The sequence below is a fragment of the Mytilus trossulus genome, chromosome 11 (genome assembly GCF_036588685.1).
Source record: "Mytilus trossulus isolate FHL-02 chromosome 11, PNRI_Mtr1.1.1.hap1, whole genome shotgun sequence".
In the NCBI taxonomy this organism is placed as follows: Eukaryota; Metazoa; Mollusca; class Bivalvia; order Mytilida; family Mytilidae; genus Mytilus; species Mytilus trossulus.
The window spans coordinates 52,596,993-52,622,814 of NC_086383.1; the positions used below are offsets into that span (position 1 = coordinate 52,596,993).

The window sequence follows — 25,822 nt, forward strand, 5'->3', positions numbered from 1 at the left end:
AAAGTTATTTCAAAAGAGAGGCGAATGTAGAATTTTAACTCTGACAAGGGGAGATAATTAACAGATAGTTTTCACATTTAAAATATCACAACACCTGTGTTTTTGTAGTAAAGACGACACTAAAAAAAAAAGAATGCATCCTGTAAAAGAAAAGGTTTAGAGGTCTATATCAATGAGACAGCAACCAATCAATGAGACAGCAACCAATCAATGAAAGAGGTGAACATGTTATCAAACAATAAACAAGCATCTTTATAACATGTTAGTAGTATTTCAACCTGAAATAGAAACATTTATATTCTTCTCATTTTAAGCATCTGTCATCTGTATTTATTTGAACCTTGTCTGTCAAGTTGATCCCTGTCCTGTCGATTTGATCCCTGTCCAGTCATGTTGATCCCTGTCCTGTCAATGTGATGTTATAGGTAAGTGTCCAGTCGATTTGATCCCTGTGAAGTCATGGTTGGTATTATAGGTAAGTGTAAATGACATGTGAACTATATGGGGTCATTTACTACTGAAATTTTTTCAACTGTAAAATATTCAAGCTCTTAAAGGGGAGATAATCAACAATTAGTTTTAACATTCAAAATTCTAAAAACCAATACTTTATAGAAAACAAGACAAAAATCAGAGAACATGATGACATCATTGCAAAATTATTTTCCTTCAAAAAAAGATTGGTAGAACTTATGTGTAAACTTGGGGTAAAGTATAAAATAAATGTGAGGTATTTGTTGGAGCTTAATCAACTATCTTAAAAAGAAAGCAGAACACAGACATACTGTTAAACGTTTACTTCACCTAAATTGAGAGCTAAGGCTACATCCCACACTGACATCAAGCCTATATAAAATAGGTAAAACACAACATCATAACTCTCGCAATATTGTCAACAGTATATGTCAATGAGAACGCAACCCAACAAAGTAAAAACGGAGATGTGTAGAGGTCAATATATAGTCAACGAAAAAAAATTTCAATTGACAAGGTCTAGATAATCATGAAGCTGGCCATAAGGTTAGGATTTATTCATGTTAATGAATAATTAAAAAATATACCTTTATTGTTCATTATTGTTGATAAATAAACATTCATATATATCACAACAGTTACTGAAAACAAATAGTACCGATACAGTATTATTAAGTCACTTTGTGATACATATATTTTACATATATCAGACTTAAACAAGGAGTTATGATTTATCAATATTTTTCAGAGATGCTTTAGATGATGGCACTTTCTTACTGATAAATCTAGCTGACCTCAGTTTTCATCAAATAAGTATGTATTGTATCATATATATGTTTTAGTTCACCTGGCATTCTCATCACTTAGCGTCAGTTGTCTATCGTTGTTGTTTAATTTCTACAAAAATCTATCCTGAAACTATTGGGACAAATTTAACAAAAAATCATCATTAGCGTATTTTGTTTTAATAATGTGTCAGATGATCCTGCCTGCCAACCAGCATGGCTGACACGGCTAAAAATATAACAGGTGTAAATTGCAAGTTTGTTTATTATCTTGAAAACTAGTATTAATAGAGAAAATCTGACAAGACAGTTCAGAACGTTGAGATCTACCTGCTGTTCATTTACATCAAAGCTGTCAGAAGACTTCTTATAGGAGTTATTGCCCTTAAATGTCAAATTTTACTGATTTTTTTTTGAATTTCTGCTTATTATTTTCCAAAGTATAATAGATGAAGATAAACTTTTATATGGAAAAATTATCAGACACAAGATCTACAAATAAGACAAACATAGCTGAAATCGTCAGGCAACTCAATATTTTAGTCATTGCTCTTTTAAGACCAATTTTACAATTTTTTGCAACTTTGATTAATAATCTACTCCTCTAAAACTACTGGCCACAATCATTATTATCGTATATATTTTAAAAAAATATGTCCGATGGCCCTGTCTGCAAACAAACATGGTTGACATGGCTTAAAAAATAGAACATGGGGTAAAATGCAAGTTTTGTCTATCTTGAAAAATGATATGAAGAGTTACAATCTGACAATAGCAGACATGTTCTTAATTGTAAGACCTTCCTGTTGTCTATTTATGTCAAAACTGTCTGACAACTTCTTTCAGGAGTAATTGCCCTTAAATGTAAAATTTTTACTAATTTTTTTATTTTTGCTGATTATTTTGAAATTTATAATAGATAGAAAGAACATTTAATAACCCCCGTTTTACCCTTGAAACTTAAAAAAAAAGTTTCATTTATGCTTTATACGCAGGGGCTTTCTGGAAAATCCCATCTTGAAACTCGGTAAAATGCTTCCATTGAAAATTATTTCTTTTTCGGAGACAAATTGAACTCCAGTCCTGGTTGATTACAAGATAATGAAAATAGTTTTGCAGAATAAATAATTTGGCCAACGATGTTTGATTCTTTATTGTTTGTTGAATGTGTTTGATTGAGAACAACAGGAAGTGTTAAATCGGGGAAGTTGTTTAAATGCAAATCGTTGTTGCTGAATCTTGTATGGAATACTGAATCATTATAAATATTCTTAAATACACAATAGATAAATAAATTTTAATATTTATGTTGCTCAATAAGTGCAGAAATAAATATTAATCTCTGCTAATTTTTGTCTCGCCTTGACGGAGTAAAAAAGCTATACATAGGTATGCTGTTTCCGGCGGCATCGTCGGCGTCAGCAATGTATTAGTTTGTGATTAGGTCTAGTTTATGGTGAATCACAAGTGGTAGGTCAATCATATTTGGTATCCACTTGTATAAGCATCTGAAAACGACTGAAATGGTATATACATTATGAAAAAATGTTAAAGGTATGTTATTGAGCACTAAACACAGGCAAGGCTCAGTATCACTCATTTCAGAATTTACCATTTCAGAGTTGTGGTTGTTGATAATTTTCAATTAGCAGAAACAATTAGCCTGGCAATTATTACTCAACAGATTTATACATTTATTTTTCTATTTTAGGAAATATGGAAGATTTGAATGAGATAAGATGTTTTCTTCTTTAAAGTCAAACAGTCGAGTGATTTTTGTCGAACCTGCAACATTTATTTCGCAAAAGCGAGACAATGTGATCCTAGATTCCCTCGACGGCGTCAACATAAAGGTTCATTCTGTTGTTAAATTTTTTTTTAGACATCAAGTTTTTTTATGAACAAAATACTGTATAAACCATTATAACTCGTGCAATACAGCATTTTATTTTAAACTGCTCGCTCAACATGGGAAAGAAGTGACGAAGACCCCTAAACGCATGAATGATGTTCACTAAAACAAAAAGTTTTTGAAGGAAATGCGACGTTCTCAAAAGAGGTCTATTCATTTTAATTACCCAAGCTTACCTATTGTTTGTCATAAAACTTGGAAGTAGTGTTTAACACCTGTAAAAACACATAAGTGTCAAATATGTCCCCGCTGAAAAAAAGACTACTTGATCATTAAATAGTTACTATTTATTAATTTCTTTTTCTTGATTGAAAATATGTTTTTGGGCTAAAATATTTAAACAACACTGTTATTTCTTAACAGAGAAAGCTCAGAGACATTCAAAATAAATCTGTCAAAAAAATTATATCATCAAACATACAAACGTTACACTGCTCCTTTCCAAGTTGTTATAAACTGCATGTTTATATTGAAAATATTGAAACACAATTTTCACTCAGATTAGCTTTTTTATGTGAGGATGAAATGTTTTAAAAAAAATCTTTTTCTTCTTCAAAATTTAGGAACAGTATACAATGTAATCGTAAGCAGGGTTTCCTCTGGATCAATTTTCTTTTTCTCCAACCTCTTTTGTCAAAACAATATATTTTTCGCTACTTTCAATTTTCCCCCCCAACTATTGTTTGTCACATTATTGTATACTAAAGACTACAATGTCTCCCTTGTATTAACCAATAAAAATCAGTCATTCTAAAGTGTCTAATAATTATTGTCTGGCATTAGCGTGAAAAACATTTAAGTTACTACACTTTTTACATTCTGTTAAATGTAAACTCTATTTCTTTCTTACAGAAACTTATTGAAGCTGCTGAAAAGGGAAGAGTAGAAGAATTGAAACTTTGCCTAGTGAATGGAGCTAACATTGATTATCAAAAGGTAAACTTGTAACATTGACTATCAAGTAGGTAAACTTTTAACATTGAATATCAAGTAGGTAAACTTATCATGACAACACTGGTGTTCAACACAAAACATGATACATTATGACTTAACACTGATTTTCAACACAGAACATGAGACACATCATGACACAACACTGGTGTAAAACACAGAACATGTAAAACATCATGACACTAAAGTTATGTTCAACACAAAACATGAGTCACATCTTGACACAACACTGATGTTCAACACAAAACATGAGCCACATCGTGACACGACACTGATGTTCAACACAGAATATGACATCATGACACTCCACTGATGTTCAACACAGAACAAGAGCCACATAATTACAGAACATTGAAGATCAACATAGAACACGAGCTACATCATAACATAACTGATGTTCATCACAACAAATGAGCCACATCATGACACAACACTGATGTTCAACACAGAACATGAAACACATCATGACAAAACACTGTTGTTCAACACAGAACACGAGACACATCATGACAAAATACTGATGTTCAACACAGAACATGAGACACATCTTGACACAACACTGATGTTCAACACAGAACATGAGACACATCATGACAAAACACTGATGTTCAACACAAACCATGTAACACATCAGGACACTACAGTTATGTTCAACACAAAACGTGAGTCACATCATGACACAACACTGATGTTCAACACAATACATGAGCCACATCTTGACACAACACTGATGTTCAACACAGAAAATGAGACATATCATGACTCAACACTGATGTTCAACACATAACACTAGACACATCATGACACAACATTGATGTTCAACACACAACATCAGACACATCATGTCACAACACTGATGTTCAACACATAACATGAGACATATCATGACACAACACTGATGTTCAACACAGAAAATGAGACATATCATGACACAACACTGATGTTCAACACACAACATCAGACACATCATGACACAACACTGATGTTCAACACATAACATGAGACATATCATGATGCAACACTTGTTTTCAATACAAAATAGGAGACACATCATGAAACAACATGCATTTAAAGATAACATGTGACATATCATGACACAACACTGATGTTTAACATGGAGCATGACACAACACTGGTGTTCAACACAGGACATGAATCATATGACAGAACATTGATGTTCAACACAGAACATGAGAGACAACAGGACACAACACTTATGTTCAACACAGAACAAGACACATATTAGGACACAACAATGATGTTCAACACGGAACATGAATCACATGACACAACACTGGTGTTCAACACAGAACATGAGACACAACAGGACACAACAGGACACAACACTGATGTTCAACACAGAAAATGAGACAAATCAGGACACAACACTGATGTTCAACACAGAACATGACACAAATCAGGACACACCATTGATGTTCAACACAGAACAGGAATCACATGACACAACACTGGTGTTCAACACAGAACATGAGACACAACAGGACACAACACTTATGTTCAACACAGAGCAAGACACATATCAGGACACAACACTGATCCTCAACACAGAACATGCTCCTCTATTTTCAAATCCTAGCTGGAACACTGATATGTAACCAGATTACTGCACTAAATGTGAAACCTACCATTTTTTAAAGCATAACACTGACATACTAATACTAACAAATGTTCTGTACCTGACTACTCAGAGTAAATAGACAAACAAATATTACAACACACAATACATGGTCTGGACCTGACTACTCAGAGTAAATAGACAAACAAATACAACAACTAACAACATATGGTTTGGACCTGACTACTCAGAGTAAATAGACAAACAAATACAACAACTAACAACACATGGTCTGGACCTGACTACTCAAAGTAAATAGACTAACAAGTATAACAACACACAACACTTGGTCTGGACCTGACTACTCAGAGTAAATAGACAAAACAAATATAACAACACACAACACATGGTCTGGACCTGACTACTCAGAGTAAATAGACAAAACAAATATAACAACACACAACACATGGTCTGGACCTGACTACTCAGAGTAAATAGACAAAACAAATATAACAACACACAACACATGGTCTAGACCTGACTACTCAGAGTAAATAGACAAAAACCTTTATACACATAAACATATTATAGACCTGACCTGACTAGTCAGAGTAAATAGACTATCAAATATAACAACACACAACCCATGGTCTAGACCTGACTACTTAGAGTAAATAGACAAACAAATATAACAACACACAACACATGGTCTGGACCTGACTACTCAGAGTAAATAGACAAACAAATATAACAACACACACCACATGGTCTGGAACTTACTAATCAGAGTAAATAGACAAACAAATGAAACAGCACACAACACATGGACTTGACCTGACTACTCAGAGTAAATATACAAACAAATATAACAACACACAACACATGGTCTGGACCTGACCTGACTACTCAGAGTAAATATACAAACAAATATAACAACACACAACCCATGGTCTAGACCTGACTACAGAGAGTAAATATACAAACATATATAACAACAGACAACACATAATCTGGACCTGACCTGACTACTCAGAGTTAATAGACAAACAAATAAAACAATACATAACACATGGTCTAGACCTGACTACTCAGAGTAAATAGACAAACGAATATAACAACACACACCACAAGGTCTGGACCAGACTACTCAGAGTAAATAGACAAACAAATATAACAACACACAACACATGGTCTAGACCTGACCTGACTACTCAGAGTAAATAGACAAACAAATAAAACAATACATATCACATGGTCTGGACCTGACTACTTATAGTAAATAGACAAGCAAATATAACAACTAACTATAGCTACACATGGTCTGAACCTGACCTTATTACTCAGAGTAAATAGACAAGCAAAATATAACAGCTAACTACACATGGTCTGGACCTGACATGATTACTCAGATTAAATAGACAAGCAAATACAACAACTTACAACTCATGGTCTGGACCTGACTAATGAGAGTAAATAGACAAACAAATATAACAACACACAACACATGGTCTAGACCTGACTACTCAGAGTATATAGACAAACAAATATAACAACACACAACACATGGTCTGGACCTGACTATTCATAGTAAAGAGACAAACGAATATAACAACACACAACACATGGTCTGGACCTGACCTGACTACTCAGAGTAAATAGACAAACAAATATAACAACACACAACACATTATCTGGACCTGACCTGACTACTAAGAGTAAATAGACAAACAAATATAACAACACTAAACACATGGTCTAGACCTGACTACTCAGAGTAAATAGACAAACGAATATAACAACACACAACACATGGTCTGGACCTGACTACTAAGAGTAAATAGACAAACAATTATAACAACACAAAACACATGGTCTAGACCTTACTACTCAGAGTAAATAGACAAACATATATAACAACACACAACACATGGTCTGAACATGACTTCTCAGAGTAAATAGACAAACGAATATAACAACAAACAACACATGGTCTGGACCAGACTACTCAGAATAAATAGACCAACAAATATAACAACACACAACACATGGTCTGGACCTGACTACTCAGAGTAAATAGACAAAACAAATATAACAACACACAACACATGGTTTGGACCTGACTACTCAGAATAAATAGACAAACAAATACAACAACTAACAACACATGGTCTGGACCTGACTACTCAGAATAAATAGACTTACAAGTATAACAACACACAACACATGGGCTGGACCTGACTACTCAGGGTAAATAGACAAAACAAATATAACAACACACAACACATGCTCTCGACCTGACTACTCAGAGTAAATAGACAAAACAAATATAACAACACACAACACATGTTCTGGACCTGACTACTCAGAGTAAATAGACAAAACAAATATAACACACAACACATGGTCTGGACCTGACTACTCAGAGTAAATAGACAAACAAATATAACAACACACAACACATGGTATGGACCTGACTACTCAGAGTAAATAGACAAAACAAATATAACAACACACAACACATGGTCTGGACCTGACTACTCAGAGTAAATAGACAAACAAATATAACAACATACAACACATGGTCTGGACCTGACTACTAAGAGAAAATAGACTAAACAAATTTAACAACACAAAACACATGGTCTGGACCTGACTACTCAGAGTAAATAGACAAACAAATATAACAACACACAACACATGGTCTGGACCTGACTACTCTGAGTAAAAAGACAAAACAAATATAACACACAACACATGGTCTGGACCTGACCTGACTACTCAGAGTAAATAGACAAAACAAATATAACAACACACAACACATGGTCTGGACCTGACTACTTGGAGTAAATAGACAAAAACCTTTATACACATAAACATATTATAGACCTGACCTGACTACTCAGAGTAAATAGACTATCAAATATAACAACACACAACCCATGGTCTAGACCTGACTACTTAGAGTAAATAGACAAACAAATATAACAACACACAACACATGGTCTGGACCTGACTAATCAGTAAATAGACAAACAAATATAGCAACACACAACACATGGTCTGGACCTTACTAATCAGAGTAAATAGACAAACGAATATAACAACACACGACACAAGGTCTGGACCAGACTACTCAGAGTAAATAGACAAACAAATATAACAACACACAACACATGGTCTGGACCTGACTATTCATAGTAAAGAGACAAACAAATATATCAACACACAACACATGGTCTGGACCTGACCTGACTACTCAGAGTAAATAGACAAACAAATATAACAACACACAACACATGGTCTGGACCTGACTAATCAGTAAATAGACAAACAAATATAGCAACACACAACACATGGTCTGGACCTTACTAATCAGAGTAAATAGACAAACGAATATAACAACACACGACACAAGGTCTGGACCAGACTACTCAGAGTAAATAGACAAACAAATATAACAACACACAACACATGGTCTGGACCTGACTATTCATAGTAAAGAGACAAACGAATATAACAACACACAACACATGGTCTGGACCTGACCTGACTACTCAGAGTAAATAGACAAACAAATATAACAACACACAACACATGGTCTGGACCTGACCTGACTACTAAGAGTAAATAGACAAACAAATATAACAACACTAAACACATGGTCTAGACCTGACTACTCAGAGTAAATATACAAAAAAATATAACAACTAACAACACATGGTCTGGACCTGACTACTCAAAGTAAATAGACTAACAAGTATAACAACACACAACACATGGTCTGGACCTGACTACTAAGAGTAAATAGACAAACAAATATAACAACACAAAACACATGGTCTAGACCTGACTACTCAGAGTAAATAGACAAACATATATAACAACACACAACACATGGTCTGGACCTGACTACTCATAGTAAATAGACAAAACAAATATAACAACACACAACACATGGTCTGGATTGTCTGATTTGGTACAGGCATAAAATATGGAGGGGTTAAACCATATTTGTTTTTGTACGATTCCCCCTTGGTCTATCTATACATTGGTATTAAAAACAAAACACACAATAATAAAACCTGCACTGTTCAAATACCATTGGTCTGTATGGAAACTGATACTTATTCATTATACTGAATCAACATTTAATCAAAATTCAGAATTTAATTAGACAGTTTTAATGGATAAAATGTATGCAGGGTTTGATTTTAAATATTTATCTTTTTGTTTGAGTTATAGATGGTAAAGTTCTTATTTTGCTTCTTGACAAGAAACATTTTTTTACATTAAGGTTTCACTTGATGTTGTGTTAAATTCCTATAAAATATGATTCCGTTTTACTCATATAATTGTTTAAATCAGAAAATACTACTCTTTTTCACTTTTCTTTGAAAAATAAATATTTGAAAATAAGTGATTATACTGAATATGTACTAAATCCTGTTGTTAATTATAAATGTTTAATGGACAACAAATACTTGTATGAATAATAATAATAATAATAATAATCTTTATTGAAGGAGGGTCTCATTTTCTTTGTGTTGTACTAAATCAGGAAATAAAACTTTTTTTCATGCTTTTTTGAATTTTTTTTTTTAATTTAAATTAATGATTAAACTGAATCTACACTCAATCCTGTTGTTAATCAGACACTTATAATTGATGTGATTGGTTATTTTTGTTTATTTTTATTCCACAACATTGTCAAGTTTATCAGACAAGTTTTGATATCAGTTGTATTATTCATGGTTGATGGATGGACAACATTCATGTTGTAAATTAGACAGGTTTAATGGACAACAAATATTTGTCAGAATTATATAAAGTGGGGTCTCATTTTACTCATAGTATTGTTTTGAATCAGAAAATATAACTTTTTTTCATTTTCTTTAAACAAAATATTTTCTTAAAATTTATGATTATACTGAATCTACACTAAATCTGGTTATTTTTGTTTACATTTATTACACAACATTGTCCAATTTATCAGACAAGTTTTGATGTCAGTTGTATTATTCCAGAGAGATGGATGGACAGCATTAATGTATGCTGCCAATGGAGGACATGTGGAAGTGTGTCGACTTCTCCTGGAGAACAGATGTAAAACAGATATCACAAATGTATGTTATCAACTAAATCTGATCACATTACTTTTAATCAACACAAAATCATGTTGTTAATTAGACAGGTTTAATGGACAACAAATATTTGTAATAATCATATAAAGTGGGGTCTCATTTTACTCATAATATTGTTCTGAATCAGAAAATATAACTTTTTTTCATTTTTCTTTAAAAAAAATATTTTCTTAAAATTGATGACTAAACTGAATCTACACTAAATCCTGTTGTTAATCAGACAGTTTTAATTAATGTGACTGGTCATTTCTGTTTATATTTATTACACAACATTGTCCAGTTTATCAGACAAGTTTTGATGTCAGTTGTTTAATCCAGGAGTTAGGACGGACAGCATTAATGTGGGCTGCCAGTAAAGGACATGTGGAAGTGTGTCGACTTCTCCTGGAGAACAGATGTAACAAAGATATCACAGATGTATGTTATCTACTAAATCTGATTACATTACTCTTAATCAACACAGAATCATGTTGTTAATAAGACAGGTTTAATGAACAAATATTGTTAGTAATAATCATATAAAGTGGGGTCTCATTTTACTCATAGTATCGTTCTTAATTAGAAAATATTACTTTTTTCATTTTTCTTTGAAAAATTTACTTTTATAAAATTAATGATTTTACTGAATCTACACTAAATCCTGTTGTTAATTAGACAGTTTTAATTAATGTGACTGGTCATTTCTGTTTATATTTTTTACACAACATTGTCCAGTTTATCAGACAAGTTTTGATGTCAGTTGTATTATTCCAGGCTGGTGGATACACAGCATTAATGTTTGCTGCCATTGTAGGACGTGTGGAAGTGTGTCAACTTCTCCTGGAGAACAGATGTAACAAAGATATCACAACAGTATGTTATCTACTAAATCTGATCACATTACTTTTCATCAACACAAAATCATGTCGTTAATTAGACAGGTTTAACGGACAAATATTTGTAATAATCATATAAAGTGGGGTCTCATTTTACTCATAGTATTGTTCTGAATCAGAAAATATAACTTTTTTTCATTTTTCTTTAAAAAAATTATTTTCTTAAAATTTATGATTAAACTGAATCTACACTAAATCCTGTTGTGAATTAGACAGTTTTAATTAATGTGACTGGTCATGTCTGTTTATATTTATTACACAACATTGTCCAGTTTATCAGACAAGTTTTGATGTCAGTTGTATTATTATAGGATGCTGGATGGACAGCATTAATGTGGGCTGCCGTGGGAGGACATGTGGATGTGTGTCAACTTCTCCTGGAGAACAGATGTAAACAAGATATCACAGATGTATGTTATCTACTAAATCTGATCACATTACTTTTAATCAACACAAAATCATGTTGTTAATTAGACAGGTTTAATGAACAAATATTGTTAGTAATAATTATATAAAGTGGGGTCTCATTTTACTCATAGTATTGTTCTGAATCAGAAAATGTAACTTTTGTCTTTTTTCTTTGAAAAATTTTAAAATTTATGACTAAACTGAATCTACACTAAATCCTGTTGTTAATCAGACAGTTTTAATTAATGTGACAGTTTATATTTGTTTATATTTATTACACAACATTGTCCAGTTTATCAGACAAGTTTTGATGTCAGTTGTATTATTCCAGGGTAGGGGATGGACAGCATTAATGTGGGCTGCCAGTGGAGGACATGTGGAAGTGTGTCGACTTCTCCTGGAGAACAAACGTGACAAAGATATCACAGATGTATGTTATCTACTAAATCTGATCACATTACATTTAATCAACACAAAATCATGTTGTTAATAAGACAGGTTTAATGGACAAATATTTGTCAGAATCATATAAAGTGGGGTCTCATTTTTCTTGGCTCCTCGTACTTAATCAGGAAATGTAACTTTTTTTCATATATCTTTGAAAAAGTTTTTTTTTTAAATTGATCATTATTCTGAACCATGCTAATCAGACAGATTTCATTATTATATCAACAAATACTTGCTAGAATTATATAAAGTGAGATCTCATTTATCTCAGTACATTGCACTGAATCCATTGACATATATATTTTATTCATTTCATGAAAAAATATTTTATTTTGTTAACATGACATTTCTGATGGAAGTTCTGACGTCCCACAAAAAAACTTGTTATTTATTTGTTGTTTATGTACAATGTAAATACAAGTGTGACTGGTCATTTTATTCAGTTTTGACCACTGATTCATGTGATATACATTTTGTTTATATTTATTACACAACATTATCCAGATTATCAGACAAGTTTTAATGTCAGTTGTAGGATATGTTGTATAGTATTGATATTGATAACAAAGTATTATCCACAATATTTACATGCTATTTGGTTATATTATAGATAGATGGAAGAACAGCTTTACATCTGGCTGCTGCGAGGGGACGTCTACAGGTCACAAGATGTCTTGTAGAAGAAGGAGATATCAGTCCCTTGGTTAAAACACATCAGGTAATATTATATAGTAAATGCCCAATATTCAACTATTGCTACATGAAGTAAGTAATGCATCACTAAAATAATGTTTAAGATATTTTTGGTCAAATGGAATTTTTTTCTCAAGGTTATAGTTACACATATGTCATATGATCCTTTAAATTGGACAAAAAATATTAAAGTGTTTTATAGACTTGGATGGCTTAGTTTTACTATAAAACACGTGAACATAGATGATCATATAAAAGAAATCCAGTATTTGTTTTCAAAATCTTCAAAAATAAAACGATTTTGTTTATAGACCACTAACACTTTTTGGGTAATTAGTTATACTAAAAGGAGATAATTTTATAATTCCATAATTTTTTAGCCAAATTATATGAATATCTCAGTTTTAGGGAAAAGAAGCAATAGTAATATCCTATAAGTAAATGGATAAAATAGTTTTTGATATAAAAAATAATCATTTGTATTGATTCAAAATTAGACCTCGCAATATCCTGAATATGACACTTGTTGTCATTAAACCCAAATGTAAACAAACAAACTGTCAAAAGACACACACACCAATCTGTTGTTGTGACAATGATAACAAAGTTATTAGATAGTATCAAAATAGTCTTAAGCAATACATTAAAATAAGTTCATCGTATATTGATAATTACATATTAATTAAAAAATCATTCAATTGTAAAAGTTACTTTCTCTGAGTTATCTCCCCCTTATATGGCAAAGTTTTAAATAAATTATTAAAACAACACTAATCTGTTTTTTTTGGTAAAATATAGCCGTAAATATGATAAAACACATAATTTTCTATATCAACATGAAAAGTCTTACACATAAATTACATTCAACTTTCGAAATTTGCACATTTCACTAAAGATTTAGACTGTTTGTTGTCTGTTTTTTCAAAATCCAAGATAGAGGACACCCCAGCCTCCTCAAGACTGCAAAGTTCTTCATATTTTTGTATTTAAGCTATCTAGTTGGAATAGTTGCAAAAAATCTCTCATCTGTGCCATAATTCATGTATTTCCTTATTGATACGGTGTCAGTGATAAAACTAAAAACTATGAAATCTGTACAATAACAATATATAGTTATAGGAGGATATGGATAGGGTATACAGAGTAGAAAATCATGAATGATAGAAAAAAAACTTCAGGAAAAGAGAGAATTGGGCAAAAAGATGATGAATAGAAAATAATGGGGTGAAAAAAAATATAAAGAATAAAGAAAAATGGGGTGCTAAAATTTAAAAATAAAAAGTTAAAAAGACCCCCAAATCCTATAACCCCCATCTAGACATAAGGATGCATTAACCGATTTAAAAAAAACGCGAAAAAAAATTACAATGACCAAATGCTGACAGACTTAAATTATTTCAAATGCTTTAAGAAAAAAAAGGTAAAATTCTTCTTAAAGGCTACAGAAAAAGTTATAAAAATAATCAGAATGTTGTTCATGAGTTATATTTTATAAATGAACATAATATGGTTAGCACCTGTAAAAACAAAATAAGACATCACTCAGCTGCTACTGGTCTTGTTTATTGTATGATATGTGTAACAAAAGTCTTCTTTGTAATAATCAGATAAGGGCAATATAAAGATTTGTATTTCAGGGTAAGACTCCATACGATCTGGCAGCAGCAGGAGTATTCGGCCCGCATAAAGAAGTGATGGAATACTTACAGGTACACATACTTTTAAATTACAAATGCTTACACTTAGAATAAATCAGGTACAAAACCAGGATACTACAGGGGACATTCTTTATGTCTTGAATTAAAAATTTCAAATTCTAATGCAATTTATTTGTTATTACGATTTTGATTGGACAAAATCATATATTTGAGACGCTAAATTCAACGCTTTACCGGCCTTTCACAAAGCTAAGGCACTTTTTGAATTCAGGAAATTATTGGTTTGTGATTTCTTCAATAATAAACACAATTAGTAGATGTCTTTTATTACATTCAAGAGTGTTTAAGGCGAAAACAAGCTTTGCAAAACTCTATTTGAGATTCTTACACCGACAGTCTGTTTATAACCTCATTTTCATGGTTAACTTGTCTTATCTCAGATCAGGTTTGGGGTAATTGGAATTGTAAGCATTAGTCGGTTATAATTTATTAAAAAAATTTGAGTAATCATTGTAATCATTAATCAACCAAAAATTACAAATCACTTAATTTAATCAATTACTTTGCAAAATATCTTTTAATCCTTATTTTTATTACACAATGTATTACTTCTGATTAAATTGATGAAAAATTCTAAAATTGCCTTAATTTTCAATATGAAAAAATAAAATATTTCATGTCTTGGATAAACCTATTTTTATTCATTTTAAATAAATAGGATAACTTTATTTAGTATGTGCATACCTTGTAAGGTCCCCATGTCTGTCAGACAGTTTTCATTTGACCTCAATCTTATTTCATTGTTCAGTGAACAAGGCTAAGTCTTCATGGTCAAGTCTATATATCAGACACAATAATCCAAAAGTCTACTATAATTGGTGTATGAAATGATTGTAAGGTGTACAACTGACAGGTGTCATCTGACCTTCACCTCATTTTCATGGTTCAGTGGTGTAATTTGATTTTTTGTGTTGTTCTTTTTTTCTAGTATTATATGCAATAGGTCAACTATATTTGGTGTATGGAAGTAAATTACGATGTACATGTCAGTCTGGCAGGTTTATTTGACCTTTTTTTAGTCATAGGAAAGACTTCCGGTTTGAAACATGCACAAGTACAACCAATCGTATGATAGATAACAAACCTGAAAAATAAATAAGCTAATCAGAGCGTTCTCCATATCACATATCATGGTGTTTAGGTCGCAAGAACCACCTCCTTTAAGTAGTGGACAATTATTTTTCGTGTTTATCTACATGTAAACTACGATTATATGATTATACTACCTTCAATTGATAAATAGAGCATCTCTGTATTCTGTCTACTGATTTCTTTGAAATGATTACTATTTAAGGGATCATACCAGTTGCATATATATTAAAATAAGTAAAACATGTGGAAACAAGAATGTGTCCATAGTACACAGGTGCCACATCGGCACTATATTTACTACTGAAGTTGACTGGACTTCAACTTCATCAAAAACTACCTCGACCACAAACTTAAATCTGAAGCGGGACAGACAGATGGACGAACGAACAAACGAACGCACGGATGCACCGACTAGACTTGAAAACATAATGCTCATAAATGGGGCATAAAAATATATTGGTGAAAGTGGTGATTTGGCAAAAATGAAAGTAGGGTAGATATTAGAGGGAGGCAGGACCTTTTTCGGGACGTCGGGATCGGGTGTTTTTAAGCTCAGAATTTGGGTATTGATCCTTACAGGATCCGGGAACATATTTTATGATTTCGGGATATGAATTTCTTTAAATTCTGCATCTCGGGATTTCATTTTTTTATGCCTGGGATTTTGGGATCAGGACCCCTCCGACCACCCCTCAAATAAGCCTCAGTCGGTCTTAGTCATTTATACAAGATTCATATTCTACCATTGGCATGTTAATAAGGCTCTCAAAAGAAAAAACACTGATGGATTGTCCTAGAAGCATATTTTATTAGACTAATAATGGTCTATATATAAGCAGTTACATTTATTTCATGTTCAGTTGAAGTGGTGCAAATTTTTAACTTAATTTGACTTTTACCAAAAGTTGCATTTTAGCAAAGGAGAAGAATAATTGTGGTCTGAGGCCAGAAACATGAAAATAATTTTATTTAACAGAAAGGAAACAAATATCGGACTTTGGAAAAAGGGAGAGGGCTTTCGCGATTTCGCGGGTGTGTTCTAGTGTATATATATTTTATCATAAGTATAGCACTTAATTTGCTGAAACTAAAAAGAATAGAATATACATTCACGTTTTTCTACAATATTTTAACAATTTGATTACTTTGCAAAACAAAAATGTTCATAAATTAGAAACCACTTATAACAGCACTACATGTAAATATACATTTCTTAATAACATATTGTTGTGGTTTGTTCCAAGAAATAATCTTCTGAGTAGTCTTTATATGTATATATGGAGTAACTAGGTAGCAGATAGATCCTAGGAATTGCATGTGGGGTTCCTGGTCAAATCTCTACAATAAGATTGGTGACGTCTGATCACAAACGTGTAGGTTAGTTCTGGTTTATTTGACCTTGACCTCATTTTCACGGTTCATTGCTCAGTGTTAAGTGTTTTGGTCTATTTCTTTTGAACTGTAATCAGTAGGTCAACTATATTTGGTGTATCAAATGATTGTAAGTTGTATATGTCTGTCTTGTAGGTATCACCTGACCTTGACCTCATTTTCATTTTTGATTGGTCAATATTAAGTTCTCATGGTTAAGTTTCTTTCTTGGATACTATAGGCAATAGGCCAACTATATTTGGTGTATGGAATGATTGTAAGGTGAATATGTGCCCAATAGCAAGAAATTTTCAATTGCACAGTATTGTGCAATAGCAAGAAATATCCAATAGCACAGTATTGCGCAATAGCAAGAAATCTTCAACTGCATAGTATTGCGCAATAGCAAGAAATTTTCAATTGCACAGTATTGCGCAATAGCAAGAAATATATCCAATAGCACAATATTGCGCAATAGCAAGAAATCTTCAATTTCACAATATTGCGCAGTAGCAAGAAATATTGAATTGCACAGTATTGCGCAACTGCAATAAATATTCAATTGTACAGTATTGGGCAATAGCAAGAAATCTTCTTTTTCACAGTATTGCGCAATAGAAAGAAATCTTCACTTGAAATTTAATACAAATTTTTAAACCATTTAAACTTTTTTAGATAATTCACCACATTTATTTTGTGTCAGAAACCTATATTATGTAAAAAAATTTGATCACAATCCAAAATTCAGAAAGTATCAAGCTTGAATATTGTGTCCAAACTTGCACCAATTGTTCAGGGTTCGACCTCTGCGGTGGTATCAGGCTGCGCTCAGTGAAGCATTTTATTCCATTTGTAAAGGAGTATAACTCTTAAAGTGATGCCACCAAAATTCAAACTTGATCTGTATATATTTTGTGGTAATAAGCATTGTGTATAAGTTTTATAACATTTGGTTGAGGCCGGAAACTTAATTTGGGATGTACGGGTGGACGAACGGACGGACGGACGGAGGAATGAACGGATGGACAAACAGACGAACCGACACACAGACAAATGAACACTATTATAAGTCAAAATTTGTTATTTTTAAAGGTCAATAACCCCTGTTGTTTATTGCTTTTTGTCATATTGACATTTTTGTAGATCATGTACAGCTGATAAGTTTATCAGGACGGAAGCCAAGTGATTAGTAAGCATGTTTGTGTTGACATGAATTATTATTGGTATTATAATTATGGTCATAATTACAAATTAGCTGTTTACAAAACTTTCAGTTTTGATGAATACTAAGAATTTTCTACCACAGGAAAAGATAGTTCTAGCTGTATTTGGCAAAAACTCTTTGAATTTTGGGTCCTCCATACTTTTCAACTTTGTACTTTATTTGACCCTTTTTATGCCACCGCCGTAGCTGATCAGGAGGGGGCATTAAGTTTAAGCCTTGTCCGTCTGTACATACGTCCGTCCGTACGTCCATCCGTACGTCCATCCGTACGTCCATCCGTCTGTTTGTCCATTTGTTTCCCGCCTCAGGTTAAATTTTTTGGTCAAGGTAGTTTTTGATGAAGTTGAAGTCCAATCAACTTGCAACTTAATACATGTTCCCTATGATAGGATCTTTCTAATTTTAATGCCAAATAAGAGTTTTGACTCCAATTTCATGGTCCATTAAACATAGAAAATGATAGTGTGAGTGAGGCATCCATTTACTATGGACACATTCTTGTTGTCTATTATCTTGAAAACTATTTTAGATAGATAGAAAATGTTATTTGAAAAAATCAGGCATGCAAGATCCACAAAGATGTCAATACTAACAAAACAATTGGATAACTCCTTTAAAAGCAGTAATCATGGTAACAACCTTAAACAATGATTTTTGACCAATTTTCTTTGTCCATCTTATAATTTTTCAAAGATCATCTCCTCTGAAACGAATGTCTGTCATATTTATTTAAGTAAGGCTGTTAGTTTTCTCAATTGAATATTTCATATTTTTCATGTCATGGCCTTTTATAGCTGACTTTATGGTACAGGTTTTTATACGACCGCCAAAAAAATGCGTTCTTATAATACTATCATGTCGTGGTTGTCGTCCAAAGACATTTTTGGTTTCCGGACAATAACTTTAGTTTAAGTGAATGGTTCTCTATGAAATTTTACCAGAAAGTTCAATACCACAAAAGGAAGGCTGGGATTGATTTTGGGGTTATGGTACTAACAGTTTAGGAATAAGGGGTCAAATAGGGGCCAAAAACAAGCATTTTTGTAGTTTCTGGATAATATCTTGTGTGTAAGTGTATGGATCTCTCTGAAATTGTACCCTAAGCTTCCATATATCAAAGGGCAGGCTGGGATTTAGATGTTTTAAAACACCAAAAATCAATCAATCTAATTTTGTTTTGGCAAAATGCCTAATTGCATTGTATAGTTTTTGGGGCAAACATGATAGATGAGGGATATCCAGACACCTTCGAGCCTCTAGCTGGTTTATACCCTAAATACTATGTTAAAGGACAATTTTTTTTATATGATGGAACAATTTTAGATACTTGATTTACTCGATTTTACATATGCTTAAAATGGAGGTTATCCAAAAGTGAACGGATAAATTGTATCAAGACAAATGATAACAAGTGTGAGATCACTGCGGAATATTGGGATATTCTACAGTTGGAACAATTTTCAATTTAAAGGTGCATTCAAAATGCATTTGCAAATCAACATGAAGCGAGATTATGTCTACAAGGGAATGTTCCAAATTCAAAAACCACCTTTACACTTTAAACTATATATCTCTATCACTCTGGGCTACCCTTTTTCCTGAAAAATATGAAGTATGAGTAAAGATATATTCAGAGTGTATATTCCTTATTTTTCAGACTGTCATGTCAGAGAAATCTTCAGGCGTGAATGCTGGAATAGGAATAGAAGGTATTTTTATTAGTTTATTATTAATAATACTCTAGCTAGGAATTGCAAAATAACAACTTTTTTTTTGTACGACGTCATGCAATTAAATGCAATGTATTGATGAGATTTATCACTATAGAATAGATAATAACAAACTATGGTGCTATATAGTGTAAGCAGCTTTCCATTATATGAAATACACCACATAGTAAGTACCCTCAAATATATGGTCTTCTATAGGATGCTATAATACATGTTCATACATACTTTGTAGTTGCAAGCAATATTCTACTTTGCTTGAATTATTTCCCCAAGGAAAAAGGTAGCCATTGTACAGACAATACGCTGACATAATAGCTGTTAGAAAACATTTATTTTTGTCTCACCTGCGACCCAAGTCATAGAAAGTAAGACATAACACTCCAATCATGTCATGCATCAGTCATCAAGGTAAAGCTTTTGTTGACAAGTCCGTTTCTAAGTTACTATAAACAAAATGTAAACTATATTTGATGTATAGAATTATTGTAAGATAAACATGTCTGTCTGGCAGCCTTAATCTGACCTTGATATCATCTTCATGGTTCATTGGTAAATGTTGAGTTTTGTTTTCGTCCGTTTCCCGGATCCTGTAAGCAATACATTATAGGTCAACTATATTTGGTTTTCGTGATGATGGTAGGGTGAACAAGTCTGTTTGGCAGGATTCATCTCACTAAATCGTAATCCTGGTACCTTTGATAACTATTTACACCACTGGGTCGATGCCACTGCTGATGGATGTTTCGTCCCCTAGGTTATCACCAGCCCAGACAGTAGTCAACACTTCGGTTATGACAAGAATATCAATAATTGGGTCATTTTTATAAATTTCCTGCATGAAGTCGAAGGGGATTTAACGTGTGTACTCTGTCCGTCTGTCTGTCCGGCTGTCTGTCATTAGATTGCTGACTTAGGACAGGTGAAAACAATCAATGGTACCAAACCTTCTCCCGTTTTTATACGACCGCAAATTTTGAAAAAATTTTCGTCGTATATTGCTATCACCGCAGCTACATTAAGGCCGTTTTCACACTACTTTCGACAAGGGCAGATAACTCCGTTCAATCTCATTAAATATTCATGCGTCGTTGTACACGCCGCCATGATGGAGAAGAAAAAATGTCCAGTTTACCATCTTTTGATGAAGCAGCGTTGCAGCAATCGTTGCCTTAGGATGCGGAATGGTCCAAGTCAGGGTAATTATAGAAAAATTGTAAAAAGTCATGGATAAATTATATGATTTAGGCGATTTTCTGTCGAGTATTAAGCCCCGCCCTCTACGAATATTTAGCCAATCAAAAAATACCTGCTTCATTTAGAAGCTTGCATCAATATTTTTCTCGAGCACCTGTAATGTGACGAAAAATAGGAAATATGGACAGAAATGTGGAATTTGTGTTAATCTAGATAGATATTTAGTAAGAATTAACCCAACAACATCACAAAAAATGGAAACGGTACGTTTAAACGGAGTAGTCTGCAAATCTCAGGCCTCCGACTTGCGATGTTGTGCCACCGACAGTGTCGGGGGTATAACTAGCCTAATTTATGCATTCTCTCGGTTAAAAGAAGTTATTTGCACTGATCCAATCTATTGTTTTCACATTTTTGTTGATTTTAATGAATGTTTGATGCATTTCCTTTACAAATGAAGATATACACAAAAAGGGGGGGCACATTTGTTTCAAGATGGTGAAATTATACCCCCTTATCATGTTCATATAGTCTTCAAGCCAGGAAAGTGATATATTTATACCAGAATTGGTGCAGTTATGCAGACCATCTTGCTGAATGTGTGGTCAAGCCCTTTCAGTCATTCATTTTGTGATAGCTATATGCAGCAATTAACTTAAAGCTCCTCTAAAAAATTCTAAAAGTTATCGTTTAATAGGCGTAGCTCAATATTATCCTCGTCTCTTGGTTGTTCTTGCCATTAAGAATTGTGATGTCACGCTTTCAATGCTTGTTATTTTTACTTTGGCACTTTCCTATGACCGATTGGAATAGACTTAATGATTAGTTTAGTTAGCATATGTTTAAAATAGTTATCAAAGGTACCAGGATTATAATTTAGTACGCCAGACGCGCGTTTCGTCTACGCTGTACAGTATATTGAGTCAGTAGTTTCTAACGATAATGATAATTTGAGAGTGCTAGTGACGTGATACGGTATATATGGGGTCAGTAAATTCAATATGGGGAGTCGAGCCTCGCTCTCACCCCATATGGAATTTACTGACCCCATATATTTCGTATTAGGTCACTACATGTAGCACACTATGTAACTAATAATACCCATATAGTCATGACCATACTCGTATGGTCCGTAACATATATATATATATATATATATAGTCAGTTTGAGTAATAATTATCACATAATACCCTATGGACATAATGCTTTTCATATCATTATTTTTGAATGCGTTTTATTTCATACTGGATACAAAAATTCAATATACTGTACATACATGACATAGACACATATATGCCAGAAAAGAAGTCATGTGCCAGATACACTGTATATACATAAACATTAATTAACATTTCCCGTCATCTATGTTAAAATAACTTTTAATATGGACATATCTCTTATTGTCATGTCATGATGTCACTATTAGAATGAATCGGTGAGAGCTTCAGTCCTTTCACTAAAACTGGGTACAATTTTACTATATCCAGAAATTGCATGCCAGAAAGGTAGGCAAGTGAGAAATAAATATTAAAATTCAAATGTATGCTAAGTTAGCAAGCTATGTTGACATGTCAGCTTTGAGTTAAATACATTCATCGTACATGTACGTACATTTGTACCAACATCCATTTGTACATGTACATCTTGAATATAATATATTTGAAGCCGGTTCTGGATGACTACCAACTTACTAAAATGATATAGTTATTTAAGCAAGATATTATATACAAAAAAGAAGATGTGATATGATTGTCATTGAGACCACTCCACAAGAGACCAAATGTAACAGAAATTAACAGCTATAGGTCACTTTACTGCCTTCAACAATGAACAAAGCCTATACCTCATAGTCAGCTATAAAACCATATAGGTGTTCCAGACCACATGAGTATTTGGACCTGACCATACATGTATTTAAATCATTGATTGATTGATTGTTGGTTGCTTTACGCCGCATTTGGGTTAAATTGAAATAAAGATTTATCAAAATCTTTATTTTTAGTTTTAAAAGTTGAAATTATTACCATAAGATGGATAAAGTGAACAAGCGAGCAATTGAAATTAGACATTTGATTAATTGTAATTCTGAATGCTATTTTTGTTCTCTCGCCCAAGGTGACACTTGCTACCACAAGTAACGTAATATTTGTTTATATTAACATGTTGCAGTTCATGCATGATCCTAAGCATTTGCACTTTTTGTAAAATTGCTAAATATAATAAAACAATTACCCTCCCACATTATATTTACTTTCCATAACTTCAATTTCAGTGGCCATAATTCAAGTGTCAGATGAATTACTGATCGACATGCTAAATATAAGAGATTAACAGATTTAATAAGCGTGACTTTTTTTAAATAGTTTGAATATAAACTTCTTATTTCAATTACAATTGAACTTTTATATTAATTTGAGAGTAAAGTTATTTTGATCTGTTATATGCATTTGTATCCAATAAACTTGACTAACTTCTTAATACTAGTCAGACTGTTTGCGTACGGTCGACCATATGAGTATTTAAAAAAAGTATGCATACAGTCCAAACGGTACGCGTACAGTCCAATAACTCATATGGTCTGGTACATTATATAGTTTTTCCACTTTTGTTTATATTCATTATGTTATTTAGTTTTGTAATTTAATGGCGTTTGCTGATGTCAACTTTTTTATTCAACAGGCACATGCTATTTTTACTTTATATATAGCTTCCTAGAAGATCAGGCAGGGTATATATAGCTTCCTAGAAGATCAGGCAGGGTAACTCTTGGCATTATGCCATATTACCTGGCTGGTAACTGTTTATGTGCTATTTACATTAAAATTGTAGCACTTTACAGTTGCTGGGTAGGTTAAAATATCTCATCATTAAGAACATGGCAGCAATAAAGAAGATGAGGCATGAAAAAATGAAACTGAAATGATGAGTTCCTTGGGTCATTGCCTATTTCAATTGTTGATGTAAAAGAAGTCCATACTGACCATGTACTTGTAAGTTTTACTATCTGGAATATGCTGTTTTACTTATATTATCAGCACTAACTTATTTAAGACTGTATGAAGTCATATAATTGCTTATCGCCACTTCATTTTCTGTCTGATCATGTGTGGCAATCATACCACATCTCATTTTTGTTGAGTCATCGACTTTTGTCATAGAAGGGATACATCACGATTCTACATTGCATTGGCAACGGCTTCCACAAATATTCACTCTGCGGTTAAAGTTTTGTAAAAAAGAAACTTGATTATCCCTATTTTACTTATAAATGGAGTTTTTATTCTAGTAAACATTACAAATACTCTGTGGTTAAAGTTTAAAATTTTAATAACTTTCTTAAACTATCCTGGATTTGTACGAAACTTGGACAGAAGGTTGTTTATGATCAAAAGCTAAAAAAAAATCTTATGGAGGAATTTAAATAGAGAAAAATAGTCAACAAATGACCGAACAACGCATTAATTTTATATCACTTGGAAACCACGGTAATTCATTGTAAGCACTGTAATAAATGTATTCAATCGTAGAAAGCATCATACATTCAAAATTAAAATTAAACTGAAGAAGATATGTGTGAGGAATGAAAATTATTTGTTCTTATTGCTGACAATAAAAAATTATGGACCGTTATTTAATATGACAAAACACTATAATCCCTAGGTCACTCACGCTTTTTGCATTTTAAAAGTAAGTGTAACAGATGTTGAATTTAATATATTTGTACATTATTTTTTTATATGTAACAGTTAACTGTTACAATTGAGATACTTGCAAGTTCATATCATTTTAATTTAAACCAAATTATAGGACCATGATAGTTTTTTTATATCCAAACTTAAAAAACATATTGCTTTGATTCCCTTTACCAATATATCAAAGATATATTATGATTTATTATAAAAGATGGTTAAATTCGTGCTTATAGCATAAATTTGTAACAATATTATTTCATAAATTAATTGTAAATTCTTGCAATACAATCTTACCATGAGATTTTAAAATAATAAAATATACAATTAATGGGTGCAAAATTTATTTTATAACATTAAAGAGATGTTAAAGATATATTTATCTCTATATTTTGTTTAGTGTTTTTATGTTGCAAATATGTCAATGGTTGATTTTGCGGTCACAATTTAACAAATAGAATTTCTGTAAATTTATTCTTGCATATCTGACACTGATTACTGGTATAAATGGGGTTGCAAAAAAGGGTTATATTACTACTG

At 32.5% G+C, this 25,822-nt stretch overlaps 1 protein-coding gene across 1 annotated transcript in view; it reads left to right on the top strand.

Moving 5' to 3' along the window:
- Positions 1 to 2,804: 2,804 nt before the first annotated feature.
- The window catches only part of LOC134690154 (kinase D-interacting substrate of 220 kDa-like), a 45,163-nt gene continuing 22,145 nt past the window's right edge, over positions 2,805 to 25,822 (top strand). Inside the window, exons 1-10 of the mRNA XM_063550131.1 lie at positions 2,805 to 2,813; positions 4,024 to 4,107; positions 10,723 to 10,821; positions 11,158 to 11,256; positions 11,593 to 11,691; positions 12,026 to 12,124; positions 12,454 to 12,552; positions 13,180 to 13,287; positions 14,900 to 14,971; positions 20,326 to 20,377. Coding sequence (XP_063406201.1) covers positions 2,805 to 2,813; positions 4,024 to 4,107; positions 10,723 to 10,821; positions 11,158 to 11,256; positions 11,593 to 11,691; positions 12,026 to 12,124; positions 12,454 to 12,552; positions 13,180 to 13,287; positions 14,900 to 14,971; positions 20,326 to 20,377 — 820 coding nt within the window. The remainder of the gene's footprint in view (positions 2,814 to 4,023; positions 4,108 to 10,722; positions 10,822 to 11,157; positions 11,257 to 11,592; positions 11,692 to 12,025; positions 12,125 to 12,453; positions 12,553 to 13,179; positions 13,288 to 14,899; positions 14,972 to 20,325; positions 20,378 to 25,822) is intronic.